Below are 23,055 nucleotides of genomic sequence, written 5' to 3' on the forward strand. Positions count from 1 at the left end.
TTAACAATCTGACAATCTCAATTTCTGCAATAAGCAGGAAAAAAAATCACTCAATTTCTTTGCTGCAATGAATAATCATCTTTTCTTTGATTTGTTGTTGTAAATCATGCTCTTTAAAAGTACATCACAATCCAAATTCTTTACAATATATCCCATGGGAAATTTTACTATTAATTTCCCTCAAGGAATAACATTAAATCATGACCTCTTCCTGAACAATCAAACCTTTCTTCCAGGCAATCTTTTCATTAAAAAAAAGGGAGATCAATAAAGTCTTTGACAAAAGCCATACCATTAATAATGAGTTAATAATTATTACGTCTTATTAATAATTAACTTATATCATTGTAAACAGTTGAAAAATATAGGGATTACTATGAGGCTAATCTGTTATCCTTTAAAAATTCAACATGGTCATAATTTCAGGGTAACAAATCAGTCTTTTCAGTTTATAGTAAACTTCTTTGGTCATTTGAAGATGTGTTTCATATCAATAGTTATATTTTGCGATAACACCAAGGTACAGGAAATGAATTCACTAAAGCCAAGTTCTTTGTCTTGAATCTTTTTTTGCTCATCCTATGCAGTTTCCTTGAAAGTAAAAAAGTTATACATGACATCCATGTGATGTGACAAAAAATTTAACTACCTATCACTGACTTTCAATCCTTTTAGTGCATAAAATATATATTTGGATCAACCGGAACAAGAGATGTCTGCTGGGAGTTCATATTTGCCATTTACTGTTGCCATAAAATCTCATGCTTAAATCCTTTGAAGTATTTGACACGTAATTTCTCTTTACAAGCTTATCAGCTTGAGGGTGTCGCCTTGATGTAACACCAAATTCTCCATTCTAATTTACAAGGGTATGTATGGAACTCAATAGGAGGATTACGAAAAGTAACATCTTAGGAGTTACAAGGTTGACTTACCGATGCATCCATCAAATTGAAGCTTCAACAACTCCCTTCCCCCCCTTCCCATACAGACCTGACCATCATCCATGCCAGGGGGAGGGGGGTGGGTAAAGAATTTGAACCTTGCCTGGCTGGGGTAAGAAATTTGAACTAGAAGAGATGGGTCTTGTTGGTGGAATGCAAGTGTTAGTGGTTCAATATAGCAGGCTAATTAGGGTAAATAGCCCACTTTCATGAGAAAACAGCTCAGAAGAAAAGGTTTTGGAGCTTGGTCAATTTGTAAAGCATTACAGTAGCTGATTTTGCCTTTAAAAAATTTGTATGGGTATTTGAACAAAATTTTTTCTTGATGGGCAGAATTTGAACAAACCCATCTTCAAAATATAAAATTCCCAGACCAGGGGAGGGGGGGGAGGAATGTTGAAGCTTCCAATTGATTGATGCACAATGACAACAAACTGTATCACCAAAGAACAATAAACTTTAAATCTAGCATCTGACACATAATTTTCAGAGGAATATCAGTGGACAATATCAATAAGACATTTTAAAATGTATTCTTTTTCTTTTCCTTCTTCTTCTTTATCAATGACATCCTTCTATTAATTTTAAATCATTCCGCAGTATCTACAACTTTAAGATCATTCATTAAAAAAAGTCTTCAAAGTAAAACAATCCTTTTTTTCTTCATTATCCAGAAATATTGCTGCATTAATTTAAATATACAAGTCACAATTGCACTGTGAACAATAACTGTATTGGATTCACTTAAAACTCTATGAATTCTGTTGTCCACTTTTGGTGTCTAAGAACATCTTTGACCCTTGCTGTGAGAAAAAATAAAAAAAAAAAAAGAAACAGTTTTCATTACTTTGTTGTTTACATACCCAGTGTTCTCCCTTATTGTAAGCATAAGATGTAAAAGAAATTTTCAAATTGGTAGAACAATCCTTTTACCTGTTGAAAGGTACTAAAAGCAACAGTTTTTACCAGCTACCTCATGAAAAGGGGAACACAGCATAACTCTAGTAACTAATTTTTGTCTTTGAATTCTATATTGTAAGATACACACCAAATTTTGACCCTTCCATCAATGACCAAAGGTTCTAAATTAAGGGGAAATCAAGGATCAATTGGCAACAGAACAGACCAAGAAACTCAAGTTTTAGTGAAAGGTTAAACTTAAAAAGTGTAGTTGGTAACAGAGGTAGATCATTCCAACACATGACACAGTTTCAGATGGCTCACACATTTCAAAGGCAAAACACACCTTGTTCAATTATTAGTAGGCCCCCCTTCTGCGCATGACAAGTTGGTGATAAATAACCAGGGATTTAACAGCTTTTCATCTCAGCAGGCCAAACAGAAGATAATGTTACTGCATCGCTTAGTTTAGAAGACGCCATGTACATATAGAAAATGTCCTCTACTGTTGAAGGTTATCACTTAAATCAACCCTTCATTAGACACATTCTTACAAGACATATTTTACCTGGTGTAGTTTTATTTTCCAATTTTCTCCTTCTTCTATTGAAGGACTAGGTCACTTGGAAATGCACTCTGTGGGGACAAGACACATAAAAGTACATATAGGTAACAACATGATTTTGAGTGCAATTTGGTGTTAATAAGCACAAGTAAATTTTTCAAAGACAACAAAAATTGCACAAGCAATCATGTTGTCACTTGTACATAATTTACAGAAACAAATCACAGAACATCAAGATGAACAAAATTTTTGGCATTGCATATCTGCTATTTGTAATTTGTACTTATGTTGCAACTTTGCACTCATGTTACATGAAAAATGCAATTGTTTTCACTCAATAACAGATGCGCACTCTTTTTTCTTGAATATTGTTAATTCTGAACCCTCTGTTCTTTGGAATGCAAGTCTGTTGACTGCCTGATTGAATTTAAGTCTCTGAAGGTTGAGTGCAAACCATATATAGTTAAATATTAATTTAACAATGTTTATCATATCTTTCAGTTAGCATGTGCATTAAAATTAGTCCATTTAGCAGCCTGTATAGGACTCAAACTTGTTCATAAGAAGCATTTCTCTGTCAAGAAAGATGTTTTTCATCCTGTGACGAGTGTGGGACAAAGAAAAAAATTCTGAGTCCCCTTGAGGAATCGAACCTCAGACTGTCAGATTCCACGCTCCAATGCTCTACCACTGAGCCACAGAGACTCTACAGAGAGCGAGGTCTATTACAAAGCTCATATGATATGTGTCCTGCACACTGCTAGGATTAGCAATGTCGATAGTGTAATTGGTAATGAATTTCTATGTTATAGGTACAGAGTAACATACATAATTATTATGTATGTTAAGGTTGAAAAACAAACCGGTAAATTTTGATTGATCTCCTTCCCACTGTCAAAGAAGTTGTTCTTAGAAGCAAAAGGATCAAACAGATCATCATCTGCAAATGGATCAGTGCCATTAAGACCACTGGAGAATGGATTAGCTGAGTGGCCACTACTCAGTTGTAGTAGATCTGAGGTAACAAGAAAATAATTAAACTATAAAACAGCCCTAAATCTTTTATGACAGTATCCAAAACTGTAAAAATTAAAGTAGCACATTGTCTGTACTAGAGTGAACAGGGTGAATCACAGATTTCAGAATTGTATTTATAAGTACTATACTGAACTCTCCATCTCAATTCTGATAGCTTGTGGTCCTCAAAATTAGCTATTAGATTGAATACTCATTCACTCTGAAGATCTATCAAGTAACTCTCCTGTTTATATATTTATTTCTGGGAGTTTATTATTAGATCAAACGATAATCCACTAATTGATATTTTTCAAACTTCTCATCACTTGTCTGCTTGATACTGTATTGATTTTGTAGGGAGAAAGTATTTCTCCATCACTGCTGGGGGCCAATAGAGTATATAAACAGAAGTTCCAGAAAACACTTTTTCCAGTAATGTCAGCTCTTTTGCATTCATTTCCACATACAGAATGAACTTGATCAGACACCCTTGCAACAACCAGGGCCAGTTGTTAACCTTTCAACTACCACAAGTGATTGACATATAACTTCTCTCTATAACATCCATATACTACCCAACCATCAGGTAATGAGAATGCTCAAATGTATCAGAAAGAATTGTTATCTTGATCTAACACTAAATTCTCGTTACTAAATGACAAGAAAATGTGTAGCAGCTGGAGGAGAGAATTAAAAATCAGATCACAGGGACTAAAAGGTCAACAGATCTTCTCACCATCTGAAGGTGCTGACTGAGAAACCGGTGGTGATTCTACTTGTGGTGGGGGTGACATGGCCGTGGGTGACATGACTGGAGCTGCGCTACCACTGTTTGTTTTCATTCGATTGGCTGCTTTGACACTTTCTTTGGTTGGAGGAGGAGGAAGAGCAACTGGCAGTACTCCCCCAGTTGCTGGTCTGGGTACAGGTGGATTCACAGGTGATGGTGACAATTCATCTAGGTCAGGTGATGTGGGAGCAGCTGTTTGAGGCTGAGATGGCAGTATTTGTGCAAAAGGATCAAAGAATATGTCTTGACTGGCTGAATCCTGAGGGAAAACAGGTGCTGTGTCTTGTAGTGGTGAAATGGGCATCACAGAAGAAGAACTGAAACTACCCAAGAGATCAAATTCATCTGGATCAGACTGGCTCCTGTTACCCTGAGAAAGCAATAATAACAATTGATAAAGGGATCTTCAGGATTTACAGAGCTTATAAACTGAAGAAGGCTGTGGTTCGTCATGTCAAAAGCATGTGACAAAGAAAAAACTCTTGAGTTCCCATCAGGAATTGAACCTAAGATCTTCAGATTTCCTAAACCTTACCCTGAACTCTCAAACTATCACTGAGAAACTCAAAACCAGTGAACACATAAACACTTAAAAGATCCCTTTTAGATCAGAACCTTCCTTTAATTTAACTCTTATTGTCAGTGGGCACTACATAATGAAACTTTCACTGAAAAAAAAAAAAAAAAAAAAGAAGGCAGTATTACTATAAGCTGACTTTGTCTGTTCTCTTCTCCTAAATATTATACAACCTCAAATGAGACATTCTACAGAGATAAATACCCAGCCTATTTCCCAAACTATTTTTAAAAAGTCCCCCCCCCCCCAATCAATTAAGCAATCTAATTTTCTTGAATGTATAGTATTGGTTTATAGGTCACTTTCAGCCTTTCTTAAAATGACTGACAATGTGCAGAAAGTTAGAAAGGTAATACTCAAATTACAACAATTATTATTACATTTAAATTATGGGAAAAAAATAAAACACCTTACCTCATTACTTCCATTACTTGAAGGGGGCCCTGAGCCTTGACTTGCAGCTATTTCTAGTTCAGCAATTTTTTGTTTCAATGCCTCTTTCTCTTCTTCAGCAGTTTTGATTTTTTCTTCCATCTCATTAAGTTTTTTCTTTGAATTGTCATTAAGAGCCTTCTTTTCCAGGAATCTTCGATAAGCCAGATCAAAAGCTTGTCCTACAGTTAAGGTTAGTTCTTCTGCCTTCAATTTGAAATTGAAAGGAAGAAAAATGCCCATCATTAGAACAAAAATCAGAATTGTGCTTGCCCTAGCAATAGAAAACATTTTCAGGTGACTAAAATTTGTAGCAAAAGTCACCAGTTCCTGTCTTTTAAGTTCTCTTTCTCTTAACCCTTTAACTCCCAAGAGTGACCAAAACAGAATTTCTCCTTACCATATCTATACAATATCAAACAGACAATTAATAGGAATAAAGAAAAATAACAGTGAGGGAATTATTAGTTGGTTCAACTCCAAATTCTCAGAAGTAATGTCACAATTGTACAGCACAAAGTAAAGAGAATTACCAATGAGATTTTGGGAGTGAAAAGATAAACCCTTTGAGAAAGAATTTCTCCTTAAATTATCAAAACAATATCAAGTGTACAAGCAATGAGTATGAGGAAAAGTATCAATTAAGGGAATATTGGTTGATCCAATACCAAATTCTCTGAACTAGTACGGTAAGAATTGTATAGCAGACAGGTAAGGAGAGTTACTGGTGAGATCTCGAGAGTGAAAGGGTTCAAGCTGATTTTCGACATTGCAATAAATGACACAGAATACTATGATGAAGCACTACCTCTTAAAATTGGGGATTTTTCTCAGTTGGCCCTATGTTTATATACATATACGCAATGTATGGTCTATCTAACTATTGTGAAACTACATTTAATTTGAACCATGATCTTGTTTACCATTTTTTCGCACTCAAAAACATAGCAGTTATGATGCTGTTGGCCAGAATCTTTGGCAATAAAAGCAAACAGCTTCTTATCACGTTTGTCGTCAGCACAATAGGATATACGGTGAAGTGGGTATGAGTATAGCTCCTCCTGTAAAAATTTAAAGGAATGATTTGAGAAATATAATAAATAATAACAGAGTGAGTGAAAGACAGAGGTACAGACAAACACAGATACAAAGACACACAGGCAAAACAAGGCTACCTTTGTCTTGACATCTTCTACTTTGATATCGTTGATGGATATCTTGATCTCAACCTTTTTCAATTTACTGCCTTTGACACCAGCTTCACTCTTTTTGATATGATTTGCAAACTACAAGTAATGAAAATTTCAACATTATTGCTTACTAATGAAATTCACATTGCCACCATAGACTTGCAACCCTTATGACCACACAAATTGCATGTGTTTAGAACCTGTTAAACATACAGCTTTGACTCTAGTTATAACTCCACTCAGATTTGTGATGCTCAAAGGACAACGTGGAGTACAACTCATTTTGTTATGTACCTAGACTGTCACTCAACAAAATGAGCACTGTGGTTGGTTGATTCCTGGTCAAGTGCCCGACCAAATTCAAATGCATCCCGACCGTGATACAATTTTGCAGTTGTAGCCCACGCACCAAATACAACAGCACATTTTTGCCATATGATTTTTTAAGGGGAAGTCTAAATATATAACAAAGCACTTTATGTATGGTCCCTCTGGAAACTAGTAAGTTTTGTTTTCTCTAGAGTCTTCATGTTTCCCTCGAATTTGTCTCTGGAAACATCAGGACTATTGGGAAACAAACTAACAGTTTCCCTTGGGACCATACATAAGTTTACAATGTTATTGTACAAGTGATTAACAAAATCAGATAACCATAAAGCTGGAGTTCAACTCATTCATTACCAATATGATTACAAACAGAATTTAACAACAAAAACTCCTACTACTAATTGATCAAAACTATAACAGAATTTGAGAAACAATGTAGGCATCAGTTGTACATTTTCATTAAAAGGAACAGTTGTTTCAACAAAAAATATGCAACAGAGCATGCACATGTAATGTTTTCTCTGTCCATTATAAGCATAATGCATTCACTTTCCTATCAGTGCCCAGATTGTGTTGGTAGTAACAGATCACAATCTAGAATTTTGTCATAGTTAAGATTACTCGCTTAATTGGTTGATATTATAGACAACAGTCGTTTCCTGGACTTCCTCTATCAGGATAATCACCCAATACATTCATTTAAATGATACTCCTTAAACAAAGCCATTGACTGTATTACAAAAACATTTCAGATGTCATTATTTTTTTAAGACACAAGTCTCATGGGACAAGTATTAATGTAACAGCTAGGTCCTTTGGATGTTATATATTAAATTGAGTTTCCTAAAATCCACAACTTCAAAATTATTTGTTCTTAAAAATTGCAGAAATTATGTCATTCATCGAATCAAAACGAAATACTTTTTGATCAGTTCATTTTTAATTTTATCATATAAAGTTTATTTTCATCAGTTGATCTTGCATCTAGGCAGAAATAATAGTGACAGCACTTTTTCTATAAATAAACCAGGCACATGTGTAAGTTAATATAACAGTTCCCAACAAAAAAAATCTATTCATTGCTTGAAAACAATACATCAAGCTTTAAAGCCCCTTGCATGTAACTCCCAATATTGGATTATTAATTTTCCCTTACAGTCACATTATGTTTCCTTGAAGATCAGTTGGAAGAATTTGGCTCAATATCAAAGTATATTGGGCATCTGATCTGATGTACATTGTATCATTTAAATATGAAAGAGGGAAAAAATTTTGATTTCACAATTTTCTTTGTGGATGTCTGTATATTGTTGTTGTGACAATATTGATATTGAATTGTCACCATAATTGTAGGAATATTTAACACAATTTCATGTATACATTCATATTTGCCAGTTAAGACTACCCATTGTGATATTTGGCTACAGCTTTCCATATAGAATTAGTCTATCTTTCTCCATAAATCAATTACCTTGACTTTCTTGATGGCTTCCCTAACAATGTCTGTCCCTTTTGCTTGGGGTACATCTGTATGCCCCAAAAGCTGAACGAGAGAATGCGAGATTACATAATCATTAATAAACAATCTGGCCGACCTTGCACACAATTACTTTCTTAACTTGACGCGTGAAAATAAATAGGGCTGTCAAATTAAGAACAAAATTAAATATATTTCCCATCGTGAGTCAAAATATAATTTCAAAACTATTTCTTGAGACTTGAGCTATTTTGAGCTGAGAGCTCTTTCTTCTCAAAGTACTCGCGTTGAAAGTAACAAAAACACAATAAAGTTGAATGTTAATTAACTATACCACTGTTGAGTAAGTTACAACCCCTCAAACTATAACATAATTGTACATGAATGACTCAAACCAAATGGAAATCATTTGCCGTTCTCAATTTTCACTCCAGGGTTCAATTTTCCGCGACCTATTAAGTTGACTCAGTATGTTGTCGGATAAGTTTTAGTGCATTGTACGATTATATTATGTTTAAAATAAATCAACCAGCACTAATTCAAAAATAATTTACGAAAGAACTTTTGAGAGAAAAATGCGTCTTTAACAATTACGAACAGTTTAACCTTCGGTTTAACCTTCAGAAAAGGCAAAAACATCGACAGTTTGTGAACAACTAATCAGAGGCAGGAGAAAACGGTTCTCATGCAGGCAATTTCCGGGGACAGTAAATTTATTGTTCCTTTGGGCCTAATTGGGCGACTTTGTCACTTTGAATGAAGACAGTTTCTCTCACTAAAACTGCGGAGGCTGTGTTTTGAATGGAAACAAGATCTGTTTGTTAAAAGAACTGGAGATGAACACAAGCTAATGCCTCGTGGTTGTCTAAAACAGCATTTGAACTTTCTGTGATCGCGAATTCCACAACACTTGATTAAAGAGCAAGACGGGACGAATTTTATTGATTCTACTCTCTAACCTTTTGCGTACGAAATGTCTGCTGAATAAATTTCCTTTGATAGGTTAATTTTGTCTTCAATATGTTTCAGAAAACCCCATGATAAAACGCATTTAGAGGCCTTGGGAATAGATTTTGACACCTTCAATATTAGTCTGAAGAAACAATCACAGGCCATCCTACCTTGACAGAATAAACTACAGATCCTTGCTGCAAAGTTTCGGCTGGATGAAGCCATGTTTTTCCTGTTCCACTTTCTATTCAACGAAATAAACCTTAGTCTAAGCGGAAAGTGCTGGCGAATCAAAGACGCAATACAACATTTAACCCAAATATACCGCGCCAGTTTGCGACATCTGCAGATCAAACTTCGCCTACCTTGAGTTTGAGGCTTGCTCTTCTTGGAAGCTCGCTTCAATACTGAAGTCATCTTCACCTTTGTTCAACGCGAAGTAAGACGATGTCTTAGTACTTCCACTGTATAGCGAAAACCAAAGAAAACGAATATTATACTATGTTAATCCTATGACGAGATTAAGTGCAATTTGAGATCTTCCCTTCGACCGCGCTGTCAATATTTATACGCTGCATCCGGATTTCAGCGGTTACACATCAGAATGGAAGAGTGGGGATTGTACTAGTCACTCAAGTATGTAAGATAACCTCTCCAAGCTCTTCCTGTTTATCGCATGTTTTCCGTCTTGGCGGGAGCCCAAAATGTTTACTGACAATGAAGGACGCTCTTCTTTTTTTTTTTTTGACCTCTGAAGTTTTCTAAAGCATGATAGACTCCTCTCGATCGACTTCCTGTGATTTGAGAAATTTTATAACCACCAACGTCAATACTGAGAGAAGTCAATTGAAACTCCGCCCCTGCTGTTGGTCCCCTGGAACGAGGCGGAGAATTTTTAAAACATTTACGCAGTGTTTAGGACAGAAATTCTTCCTTGGTATAGGGACACATCGTCAGTTAAAATCCCATCACCGAGTTATTTCTTCCTGTGATTACTGATGAAAATTGAACCAACAGTAGTAGTAGCTTTACAAAAGAGGAAAGGTTTCAAGACGGAGACCCTTAATTGAAAAAGGAAGCAATTTGATACAGAGAATAGAAGCAAAATTCCGACAACAACAACAAAGTGTGCTGAAGACATAAAGGAAGACGGCCCAATCTGGCCTTTTATTTTCTAAAGACGGGCTGTAGACCACTGGAGCTATCTCCAATATGGATCATTACTGAATCCCTGCTAAAATGCCCCACCATTGCGGTCATGTGTGAATTATTTCCCCATGCCCTTGCTGACTTGTTTCAAGTCGTCTTGCCCACGTCGGTGTGCCCGCGCTTTGAAGGCGGCTGGGGATTAGTCGGGCACTTCCTGTGCCAGTGGGATTATGCTGCCTCTGTATTAAAACCCGGGCATGACTGCGTTAACTCCTCGCCTTGTCCGGGGATAGGAGGGCATGGTTTTAATTGACCAATGTATAACAAACCCCTATTGCAATGAACTGAACACAATCGACGCCCGATAAATCACACCTCAGTTAACTCATACTAATATCGATTTCCGCTGGACTTCCTTCATACGTAGTTCGACCTGGCTGCGAACAATCGACAACCGATAAATCACACCCCAGTTAAATCAAACTAAAATCGATTTCCGCTGGACTTCCTTCATACGTAGTTCGACCTAGCTGCGAAAACTCGAACCCTCGCTCACTCCAACTCGTTCGAAATCGAACAGGTTTTCGTTTACCTTCTGATTATTTTCTAAACAACTTTACCCTCGGTAAGAACATTATCGTCACACTCAGCTGTGCGTCGAGGGACATTTTTTTTAGTTCCAACCACACTTTGACGCCGTCTGTGATCTGTTGCTGAACAAACACACGACAGCATGGAAACATATGGGCGCTTGCGTTATACAACAATAATATCCTCTTTCCAATAGGTCGATCAGCATGTGGAGTGTTTTCTGGCTCAAAATTAAATTTATTTTTGTAATAAGGTAAATTATACACACATTTTAATTGGTTCTTGCTAGTGAGCTATCGAAGGAAAGAGGTATAAATGACGTCACCATGACCATTTTTAGCTTCTTTATTACCTAAAACAAGTAGATTCGAGCGGCAGATCATAAGAACTTCAGTGACATACCTGGCTGTGCCTGGTGTGTTACAATTTTATTCTTGTCGCCGTTTGACGTCATCTGTGATCTATTACTGAACAGATGTACAGCAAATGGACTTTGTTGATTCATAAACAAATGAAGGCTTCCAAAAAATTTAAGAAGAAGCCACTGACGAGTAAAGAAAAGAATCTGAGGACAATATATCATGGAAGCTTTTAAAATACCTGTTCATGAGCGTATGGGGCGATCAGTTGAGCTCTACGTGCAATTGGTAAAAGTTTTATTTTCTCTTCTTCCTTTTCACGGAATTAAACTCTTAGATGTCAATTTTAGATGTCAAGTCTAGGTCTATTGCAGTAGACAATCTGTCGATGGTAATAATATTTTTTTAAGTCCCGATTTACGTTTTCAAATCATTTCTCATTCTCTACAGAGTTTCTGTGCTTAGACAGTAGTGTGTGCAACAGTCCCGAAGTCGAAAGGATCCGTTCGATGTTACACAGAAGCGTCTAAGATAAGACGGAAGTGTGCTAAATTGGACAGAATATTGCTAAATTGAATGGAAGAATATGAAATCGTACGGAAGTATTCGAAATCCAGCAGAAATGTCCGAATCCAAGTACAACAGTCGGAAGTCGGACGGAACTTTCCATGAGCTGACGCCGCTTTCAGTCCGAAATAGGGCGGAACCGCAATTGGAGGCAACCGTTCGAAAACGGACAGAACCCGTCTGAAGTCGAGCGGAACCAACCGGAACTGGAAGAAACGGACTAAAATTGCGCAGAGCCGTCCAAATGGCACAGATCAATCTGAAATTGGAGGAGATGTCTGAAACAAACTTAAGTGCTCGAAATCGGAGGGAGAAATCTAAATTGGATATAAGCTAATTACGTTTGATTTTTCTTCGTTAGTATTCGCCCTTATGGTTACGAAACAAGCGTAGGAGAAAGATTAAATTGAGTTACCCTCTAGGATTAAGATTCTTAGTTCTTCGGGTTTCTTGATGCGATACTGTACGAGTAGACAAGAACCTGGTACATTCAAACATGGAGTTCTCTGCTGGCTCAGAGAAGGTGCATTGGAAATCGGACCAAAACATTACACGCCAAACGCAGGGAGAGATGGCTAAAACTTGTTTTCCACATGATCACATGGATCATTAACCAATGGTCCCAATTTTGAGATTATGGGAAGACTCTAGTAAACTTCGCAGCCGCTAAGGATGTCATGCAAGCTCCCTCACCTACCGCAAGAGAGAGAGCATTGAGTGACATTCCAAAAAACGGCCGCGAAGGAGAAATCTAGGCGATGACTTAAGCCAGTCGTTTGGGTCGTTAGTGATTTTCGACATGATTTTATTTTCAATTATTGGGCGATGCGGATGATCGGAGATACAATAGATTTAAATTAGCATAAAACAGCAAGACGTATTTGCATCTCATATAATTGTGTTAGACTTTCCCGAAATCATTTGATTTGTACAGTTATATTGAAAATTGAACGGTTCCGAGGTCAAGATATGATTTTCGAAACTTTTTATAACAGATTTAGGCCTCTCTCAAACTTTTATGTATCAATATTCTCGCACTTTTAGAGAAACGTGATCAAACAGTGAAACTTTGTTAATAAAACTTTTGTTGTTGTGCGACACGATTTTAACCAATTACCTAAACGCATTTTAAATAGGTATTCTAGATTCTCACATCTTACGATCAATCAATATAACATGCACGGTCTTTTATCGCTTAACGAGCTCATTGTCATGAGTGCACCACCATAACCGTTGGTTAAACAGCTTTTGCCTTCGTAACAGCCATTTTTCGGACTTATGTAGTAAAAATCTGGGACCCACGCGAACTCGAAGTCACTCTGTAAACTCTTCAGCTTTCTGTAAGTTGTTACTAATATAAAATAATTTTAGTAGCTGATTGATAAAAGTATTCTAAAACTTATTATGTACCGAATGCACGATAAGCTTTTAGAAGAGAATCGTGCTGTCCTTAAGTGAATGTGATGTAATTAAGGCGACTTTGTAATGTGCGTGCTTCACGTGCGTGTTACAAAATGCAAGCGTAGTGTTAAGTGCAGTTTAGTTCTCTGATCATGTTTAAGCTTTATGAAGATGCTCTTTTGTCATAAGTAAGAGCAAAATGCTAAATTGTCAACAATTATTTCATACCAGCTTTATTATTTCACACGTCTTTAGATAGTATCAAAAACGTTAGAAAAGGAAAAAAAACGTTTTACAACGGACGGTTGATCTGATCATGAACTTTTCTTCGCTTGCATCAACTCGAATCAAGTCATATCGATAATAGACACATTGCTTTGTTCAAACGATTTTCCCGCCAAACTGAACACGCACTAAAAGTCAATAATGTCGAGAGGGTTTGGTAGAAACGGACTTTTCGAGCTTGCACAAAATCTCATTTTCTATCTTGCTTCTATTTTTTGTCATCAACCAATTTAGTTTTAGAAAAAATTGGTTTCAACCGACCGTTGGGATACTAAAATGTGCCGGTATGTAGTCCAAAGTACAATCCAAACCTCTTATGAAATATTTTAAACCATTATACGACAATTACATCACGTACTGACCTTACATCGTAAGGTGACACTGACCAGAGGGATCGTAGTTTTTGGAACAATATGCGCTAAGGAAAAAAGGAGAGAGAGAAGAGCATTTTTTAAAACCTTCAGTGGGGTAACTCTAATATAAAACCTTAATTTAGGACATTTATACCCGGACAAATAATTACTGCAACCAAACAGCTCTCTAACGACGTCGCCTAGATGCGGCCGTTTTGAATGTAACCTAGCAACCTGGCCCCTTACCTCATCTCAACAGACCTCAACTTAAAACTTGTCTGCTCAAATTAATTCAATTTGAACTTGATTCAAGGCTAATTAAAAGAACGGCCGACGAACCAAGCCTCAGCTGTTTGTACACCGTAAGTTTTGGTTCCCGCCATCGGAGTTGAATTCTGGGATGGCAAGCGTGTGCGGCCGGGTTACTGAATTGTCTTTAAAATGGCGGTGTTCTGAGCTGAACTTTGAGCGCGCTCTCCTTGCCTATAACAAGGGCTCAGGGTTTCCCACCATTTATCAAAGTGAGGCAATCTCGTTTCCAAAGTCCTCTCTTCCGTCCGCGAGAAAGTACGAAGTAAGAGGAAGGACACTGGGAACTAGGTTGAAAGTGAGGTAATTATGGTATCCAATAAGTGGGTGTCATAGATCTTAAAAAACATTTCTTAAGTGTCTCGATGTTTAAGTCTCCATGAAATTTATTCATCGAGCTTTCATTTGGTTTCAAAAAAATTTGCAATTTTAATGACATAAACGTTAAAACTTGATTGACAAAATGTTTCAAAGTGTCTTCAACGCTCTACTTAACTTTTCCTGTTTGCTTGTTTTTGTCATTAAATCGAGTCGTTCGTTATCGTAAAATACGATATTCTGCACCTTAAGGTAAAAGTCGCCAATACATTTCAGACCAAAAAAAAAGGTATTCAGCCACGATTCTTTTTGTTCTGAGCAATTAGATGCTTGGACATGTGAGTGACCTCTAATATGCGTACGAAAGTGAACCGTTGCTTTCAACCCTCAAAATTCTTTCCGGTTTGTCTTTATCGGTTTATTGAAGCTGTGTCTACTCACATGCACTCAATCGAAAATAGTTCAATATTGCCCGAGGCTTTTAGCAGGGTTCTTGATAAGCATATTACGAATAGTTTCTGACAGTTAGGCCATTTTCACAGAAGCAGTGTACATCACAAGTCGTTGCCACGAGGCTCACTGCATGTGAGTATTATTCTCTTGCGCTTGTTTTATCATTTACATATATCATTCGATCATCTAACCGAACAAAAACCTGTTTTCCTCTAAAACTTTAAACCTTTCTTCACAGTTTTTATCTCATTGTAACATTCCTTAGTAAAATCCTAGTTAAACCTGGCTGTTAATTCACTTTGAAAATGACTGTCACCCCTAGACATATTTTAATCACATATTCAAATCGTTAGAACACCACGCAGTGACTCAAAATGAAAGATCCCTGTACTAGCAGCAATTTAACAAACGCCACTCCCTTTTCAAAAAGTTTGTTGTTACAAATCTGTACGTGATCAGACAGTTATATCATATCAGTACAACAGATATCATAGGTAAAAAAAATGAAATGAGATATTAGAAGTCTTTTTTCTTTTATTTAAAGGACTGAAATACTTCTGATTCGGCTGTGAACAGTAGGAATAAAAATAAATTGAAGCGCTTGCTACTCTCCTTTAACCGTAGAAGAAACTAAAGTCACGTACTTTCCAGGTCACTTTCGAAAAACCATTTTCGAAATTGCCACAAAACTTCGAAATAATGTATAGTAATATATATCAGAATTATATTTTTGTCGGATGAGGTGTCGGTGTTGGTCGATTCGGGATAAGTGCTCATGAGTAAATTCCACACAGTCGTTACGCTGTTTGTGCGCAGTTGCAATTAGTAGAACTGTTCTTGCGTGGAGCATATGAATGTCCAAAGTCGAAAATTATTGAAACCCTGTTTTCCTTCCGATTTGTAGATGGTTTTGCGCCTATTTTGGAGAAGGGGTCTTGTAATACGCGCACCATGAATAATCAATTCGTTATACTAATGTCCGTATACTTAATTACCATTAGCGGTTGAGAGGCGTTGAGTTAACTTCTGGTGTGTTCTGGGCTCCTCCACTCTCTACATACAGCTGGAAGGTAAGATGTAACAAGCGTTTTACTGTACTTTTTGTAGGAAGTGTTTTGCAGAATAATTCAGATATTAATTCTCAAGCCTGATCGTTCGGAAGTGAGCAGAAATGAGAAAGATTACATTCTCGCCCAGACGATCAAGCTGCCCGCTCAACTGTAAGGTTCAAATCGCGTGCTGTTGAATTCAAATATTTAGAAATACATTTTTGCTTGCCTCATAGACATCAGCTTGTAACAGGTTAGGAGATCATTTATACAACAACTGAAGCGATTTGTGTTGTTATGAGGGAAACCCAGTAACACAATTATTTGGAGGCAAATAATTGTGTGTATTTGGACGTGTGTTGTCTCCAGTTCAGGTAGCATGAACAAACACTGTCCCTCAAGTTTTGCTATTTTTAACTCAACAAAACGCCCTCTTCAAGGACGCCATCGAAACTTCGACAGAAGAGGGCGTTTGGCGTAACTTAGTAATTTCCGGTTGAAAGGAGGTAGAAAAACAACGCATCCTACGTGTCTGTGGTCAGTTCACGGTACAGTTACGTCCTTATTAATTTGTTCACGGTTGATGTATTCCTCTTCACTTGAAGTATAAACCTGTATTTGCACCTTGCCAGATCGTTAGAAAGAAGTGTCGCAACAAAGCCTGCAAGAATGAGCAAACTCTTTTGGCTAATATCTTGCCTCATGGCCGTCGGATTTTATGCAGAATTATGGTGAGTGTGCAATGAGTATGAATATTGTTTTGCAACTGAGCTTTCAGCATCTACAACTTTAATTTATGTAGCTGGCAGCGCCCGTGGGCAGGATGAAGTGAATCCTGTGTTCTGACTAGCTCACCAAGCGGGCAGGCGGAGCCATCTTGCTTGTTCGGGATTGCTCGCTTTGATTCCGCGCGCGTGGAGTCTACTTACAAAGTTCGTAATTTTTGGACAATGAAGGCAAGGGAGTCGTAAAGTGACAGAACACACTCAAAATAAAGGAGATATAAAATGAGTTTCCTGAGTTTACTGTGCTACAAAATCCAACTTTCTTTTCCAGTCCTTAAAAATAAACAAGTCATTTTTAATTCGTTTACAGCAAAATCTTCTGGCTTTATAATAAATCATTCACTGAACACTCACTTCCCTTGTCTTAAATGGTTCATCCCAAGATCATGAAAAGTACCTGAGCTCTAACTAGTTTGGCTAAAATCTTCTTTTTTTTACCCCTCAAAGGGCCAGATGTAGGTATTGGTTATGTGCACAAAGTTGATGGAATGATAAAAATGCTCATTTCTCTTTTTTTTCATGTCTATGCTCTAGTGAAACATCTTCAGTTGACAGGATTGAAGGAGCAGCTCTGAAGATTGCAACATTTAACGTCCAAATATTTGGGTCAAAGAAAATGGCAAATACTTTGGTCAGAGAAATATTAGTCAAGGTATTTTTCGATGTTAGTGCATTAAAAAGGGTTCAATAATGGAACTGGAAGTCACAGATGGAGGCTTATAGTTCATGCCTTAAAACGCCATATTTTCTCGATCAAGGGCTGCGGGGCGTAGCGGCTAACGTGTGCGTGTGTGTGTTTCTTTTTGTTTGTTTGTTTGTTTGTTTTTTTTTCAGGGGAGATGATTATTTAAAAACCGTCATATTTATAAAAAGAATGATAAAATAGAACTATTCATAGTGAAGAAGGTCCTTGCTCAAAACTTCAATTGCTGTCTCGTTTTGGTAGGAAAAAATGGGCCCAACTCTTACACTGGCTTCCTATATACATGCAAAAATTTTATTGTCTCTTTTGCGATCCAAGTCTAAATTCCGAGAAGACTCTTTTTTATGTCTCTCGTATGGGCCAAATACGATTACTCACGGTCAACCACATACCTACTGCTTAATACAGGTCCTACCGTTCGAGGGGCATTATAAAAGACTAAAAAAAACTCCATTTAATACCATAACTAGCCGCTTCATGTACAAAATCTCGCTCGCAAATACTACACACTTTGATTTTGGCAGAGAAAGATGAACAAAAGATCCTTGAAATATTATTCTGAGTTTCATCAGAGTGGGCCGCTTTCTATGACCGTTCAATATAAGTTGAGGACCATGACTAAATGCCGTTGAGACTTAGTAAAAGGTCACCGCGACCGCTAAGTAGAGGTGAAAATTAAAATTACAGTGATTGAGAGGAAAGAAATTCGGGAGTTTGACAGCTGACAGCCTGAGAGAGGGGGACATCTTGAGCCGATGTCTGTTTGTTAAGACGTTCACCTCAAAGGTGCCTCGGTCCGATATTCACAGTGCGGACGTCTGTGTAAATTGACTTCCGAACAAAAGATCACTGAAGTAAAACTTCCACATCCAGCCAATGCTAGGAGAGTTTCTTCTCTATCGCCTCGTTCGCTTTTGATGAGCGTAAATATATATGAATCTTTCGTTGACGTTTGATGTTTTTTGCAGGTGATTTTAAGGTATGATATCATATTGATCCAAGAAATTCGTTCAAAAAGAGATCGACCGATAAACTTGCTGTTCGCGGATGTCAACAGGTAATGAATTAACTTAATAACTTCATTTTAGTCGTCAAGTAATATTTATCGACAATCTAGAGGGACCCCTCATCTTCTCACCTGCCTTCTCCTTAGGTAACTTATTCCAGTTATGTGCTCAAGCTGCACCAGAGTCACCAGACTTTTTCTTCACTTTTTCCTTCTTTCTCCCCCCCTCCCCTCCCCCCACTCTTCCCTACTTTCTACCTAAGAGTACTCCCATTCCTGTCCCACACATGCTCAGGCAAAAGGCAAACTTTGAGCGTTTTTAAGATGCATTTGTAAAGTAACTTTTATCTCAGTTTTCATATGTACTATCCTTAATTCATTCCAGATCAGTTACGTATTTTATAAAGCAAATGCGAAGAGCTAGTTAAGAGTCTTTGTTTCTCTTTTGCCCTGTGTCAGGGTTTCATCTCCCCCCGGCGTCTATAAGATGGCGTTGAGTGTCAGGCTTGGTCGCACAGCCAGCAAGGAGCAGTATGCATTCTTATACAGGTGAGCTATGTTATGTAAACTATACTAATCCGTCTTCTATGTTAACACTAGCTCAAAGCCGATTTGTAAGGAACACTTTGATTCTCCTTTGAGTTAGAAGGTGTTGTGAAGGATGGTGCTTAAATCAGACAGAATGCTTTTGGTTTAGACCCCATGAAAATGTTTCTTTTGATACCTTTCAAGTTTATTGAGCAAGAGGGGGGAGGGGAAGGGGAAGTGTAGAAGAGTAGCCCCTCAGTATTAAACTAGAACCAAGCCCTTCAGACCGAGATCGCCTGAGCGACTTTTTTATGATTTGACTGCCCCTTACCGGACTCAGGTTGTTTGATTCAAAAACGGTTTGATATTTGAAAATGGAAGTATATGATAAAAGACCAATATCAAGTTGTCTTTTTGACTGCCAGGAGTGACAAGGTAACTGTTACGGACAGCTATTTGTATCACGACAACCAAGACACATTTCAAAGAGAACCTTTTGTTGTCCGTTTCCAAGCCAAAGGAGCATGTGAGTTACATTATTTTTGTGAATCGTTTGTCACGCGAGGACTCTTGCTTATTGGCGAGTGATAAAGGAACGGTGCGCGCGACTAGTGTTATATGTGAGAAGAATAAAACAGGTTTGATTCTTTCCAGCGGACTCTCCAGCGTACTTTCGTCCGAGTGTGCGCAGTCGATATTTTTGGGAGGTCCGTTTTCAGAACACAATGTTATGCATGTTCGTTATGTAAAAGGGGGGAAAGTCAGACGGTGTCACAGCTGAGATCATTTTGATGAAGAATTGCCTTTTTCTTTATTAAGATGTGTCAGACTTTGCTATGGCTGCCATACATACTTCACCAAAGGCTGCAGAGTTGGAAATCGACCATTTGGTCGACGTTTATGACGACATTGTGCAACGATGGCAATTGAGAGACGTTATGATTTTAGGCGACTATAACGCCGGCTGCAGCTATGTAACCAGGTCAGAGTGGCGTAAAATAAGGCTAGCAACGGACAAGCGATTCTATTGGCTCTTTTCTGATCTGATGGACACTACAGTTGCGAAGTCCGATTGCCCGTATGACAGGTAAATTTGGTAAAGACATTACTAATAATAGTAAAGATAATATGGTAATAATATTAACGATAATGGCAATGATAAAGTCAATGAAAAATAGGTGATCAAGATCTTAAAAAACTGAACGCCGATCTGCAAAATTAAAGCAAAGTGTAATGGTGGTATGTTTGTAAAGAAAATGTGGTGTTACCTCGGTGGTTGGGGGGGGGGGGGGGGAGTGGTTAACAACATATATCAACTGAGTTGATAATGTGGATTGACCACCGTATAGAGTTTCTAAAGCAGCGTTTATCCTTGGTCAGAGCACTCTCACAACGGGCTAACGCGCAAGACGTCAGATTTTTTTGAATTTATAACTCAGTTGATAAAGTCAAAATATCCTATACAGAGAGTCTGTGGCTCAGTGGTAGAGCGTCGGATCACGGAATCCGGATTGAATTCTTTCGAGGAGCTCAAAATTTCATTCTTTGTCCCTGGAAGAAAGTGTCATTCGCGCAAAGTTTCATGTCAAAAACTCGCCTGAACGCAAAACCTATCAAAGAAAACGAAATATAATCATCTCTGAGGTACAAGAGCATTTAATATCATCGTTATGACCCTATAGCTATTTGTTTTTTTATAGAATGGTAGTTGCCGGGTATAATATGATCAGAGGAATCTTTCCAGACAGTGCCTATGTGTTTAATTACAAAGATGCTTATGGATTGAGTCAGGATGAGGTACATTATCCTTTTACAACGATAAGAGGTTTTGATGGAGTTATAGATGACTCCATAAGTTAAAAATGTTTACCAAACCAGCGTAGAAAGGTCTGCATCGGGTTCTCCTTAAATGAAGGATATTGTTCTTCTTCTTGAAGAGCAAAATGCTTCTCTGTTTGATCGCGTAGTCTGATCGTTCGGGCGAGAGTAGTCTTGAAAAGAACTGTTGTCTGTTAAAGTGATTGACACCTTGACGTCAACCTGAACGAAAAATATTAAAAGAGTATAGCAATGAAATTTTCGCTACCAGAGTTTAACTGCGTCATAAGACTGGTTTTTGTAGCTGATTGGCAATTTTTTAATCGAATATCGAAACTAATCTGGGATTGGTTTGGGTTTGCTTCACCTCGCTCTGTGATTGGTCCAGAAAACTCGCACCACCATCTCGACCAATCAAACGCAAAATTAAAACCAATATCAACTTGGTCACCCTCGTTTTCCCGCGCTTCAAGCAAGTTTCCTGTTTTTACTCCGAGTTCTCACTGGTTAATGATGACTTTAACCTTTCTCCTGATAGTTAGTTGTTGTTTCGAAACGCAATTGAAAACTGCTGTATTGGTTACAAGAAGTTTCGATCTGTCGATAAGGTTAGGCGATTTTCCATAGTAAGTTCGTTGAGTCAATGTCGTGTTTAAGTCGTCTTCATGGTGTTTGCTGATATCTGTAGACATCTGTTGAGAGGAGATTGCTACATAATTAAAAACCGACATCCAAAGTCATCCCCTGAAAGTAGTCGTTGCTCTCGATTAAACATGGCGCACAGCGTGGTTCATGAATTGATGATGTTCAGCAATGTCACTGTTAATTAACATACTGCATTATTGTTTTCTACAGGCGGAGAAAGTGAGTGATCACTGGCCCATTGAGATACAATTTAAGGATTCAAGTGAGTCAATTTTCAGTTGTAATTGTAGAACAAATAACAACGGATATTGGTCACTTCCTCGCCTTCGGCTTGGTTGCCACCTTTCTGCCGTTATCGCATTTAAACTTTGTCTGTGTCATCTATAACTGAAACGAATTGTGGATCGATTTGTCAATTTTCTGTTCTTTTCTTCTTCTCATAAGCTTACAGAGATGAGGAACAGTTCTTCCAAGAGTCTGTTACAGTCACCATCAGGGATAAGCGTATATCAAAGGTCTCCGAAGACCAGCTTTTCCTGATGAGTTCCGAAAACCCACTGCTGTCGCAAGGTTTCACTGCGAAAACTACTTACAACAAACGTGGTATGGAAAACATCATCATTTCAAAGGAAACTGTTTCAGTCGGAGAGGCGAGAGATGCCGTAAAGACTTTCCGCGAGACTTATCCGAAGCTAGTTTCCTCCTCACAAGAAGCTGTAAGCAAACGAAAAATCGGCCAGTTAACACAAGTTGGAGATGCCGACTGCGTCGCTAGACAGCACGAGACAACAGTCTACCAAATGCTCTCCAACACTTGCCATGATGTGAAAGTGAAGGAGATTTATTCAGTTCAACTTGTCTGTAATGTGCCGCTTGGCTTGTGCGAGATCAATGTAGAAGCAGCTAATTAAGCTTTTTCGTAAATTTCAAGTAGCCTGCCAGTTTGATGGTCTGTTGAGCACAAATGGTCGAAAGATAAGCGCGCGTCATAGATATTTGACGACACCCAGCAAGAGCTGTTAAGTCTAACGCCCGATAAACTAAGAAAAAATGGGAATGTAAGATGCCGATTTGTTTTAGTTGTCTTCTCTTTTGGTTTGATTCTTATTCGGGCGGTGCAGTATTGTATTGATTTATCATATTTTTTGAGTAACTGTAAACTGATCGCTGTTTAGCCTTTGTACGCTTAAAATATTAGAATTAAAAAATAAAAGATAACGATAACACACTCTTTGTCACCTTAATTCCCTGCCTCCCTTACTTCTATGGCTGGCGACGCCAGCTTGAATGTAACCTGTGATGCGGGTTCTCGTCAATCAAATCAGAACAGGCAGGCAAAGAGAGAGATGCTTAGAGAGGACTTATTAACCCTTTTAGTCTAAGAGTGACCAGCATCTAATTTCTCCTCACAGTAATACTACTTAATCATCCATAGAGATCATGAGAGGGGCTTTGATTGTTAAACAAATTCTCCTTAAAGAAAGATGTTTTTCGTCTTGTCGCAAATGCCACAGAAAGACTCTAGAACTTCAAATTTTCCATGGGCAATCCGCATCTCCCGTGGAA

General features: G+C 37.9%; 2 protein-coding genes across 3 annotated transcripts; one reads left to right on the top strand and one right to left on the bottom strand.

The window, feature by feature from the left end:
- Nucleotides 1–82: 82 nt before the first annotated feature.
- On the bottom strand, nt 83–9,734 carry LOC131799119 (PTB domain-containing engulfment adapter protein 1). The gene is made up of 10 exons (XM_059116788.2): nt 9,536–9,734; nt 9,341–9,414; nt 8,214–8,285; nt 6,401–6,511; nt 6,149–6,286; nt 5,208–5,432; nt 4,163–4,586; nt 3,273–3,424; nt 2,413–2,480; nt 83–1,747 (listed from the first exon to the last, which is right to left on the bottom strand). Exons 1-9 carry the CDS (start codon nt 9,585–9,587, stop codon nt 2,448–2,450), a joined length of 1,281 nt encoding a protein of 426 aa, XP_058972771.2. The 5' UTR covers nt 9,588–9,734; the 3' UTR covers nt 83–1,747; nt 2,413–2,447.
- Nucleotides 9,735–13,042: 3,308 nt separating this feature from the next.
- LOC131799234 (deoxyribonuclease-1) lies at nt 13,043–22,705 on the top strand. Of its 2 annotated transcripts, XM_059116945.2 has the most exons (12): nt 14,710–14,791; nt 15,045–15,087; nt 15,957–16,025; nt 16,637–16,735; nt 17,324–17,441; nt 18,461–18,549; nt 18,958–19,047; nt 19,452–19,552; nt 19,846–20,113; nt 20,727–20,823; nt 21,700–21,751; nt 21,934–22,705. In XM_059116945.2, the coding sequence occupies exons 4-12, from the start codon at nt 16,674–16,676 to the stop codon at nt 22,398–22,400; spliced, it is 1,344 nt and encodes a 447-aa protein (XP_058972928.2). In that variant the 5' UTR covers nt 14,710–14,791; nt 15,045–15,087; nt 15,957–16,025; nt 16,637–16,673; the 3' UTR covers nt 22,401–22,705. The 2 variants fall into 2 exon arrangements, with proteins under 2 accessions (XP_066029161.1, XP_058972928.2); XM_066173064.1 differs by lacking the exons at nt 14,710–14,791; nt 15,045–15,087 and adding an exon at nt 13,043–13,176.
- The last annotated feature ends 350 nt before the right edge of the window (nt 22,706–23,055 follow it).

Source organism: Pocillopora verrucosa, chromosome 10, assembly GCF_036669915.1.
Source record: "Pocillopora verrucosa isolate sample1 chromosome 10, ASM3666991v2, whole genome shotgun sequence".
Lineage (NCBI taxonomy): Eukaryota > Metazoa > Cnidaria > Anthozoa > Scleractinia > Pocilloporidae > Pocillopora > Pocillopora verrucosa.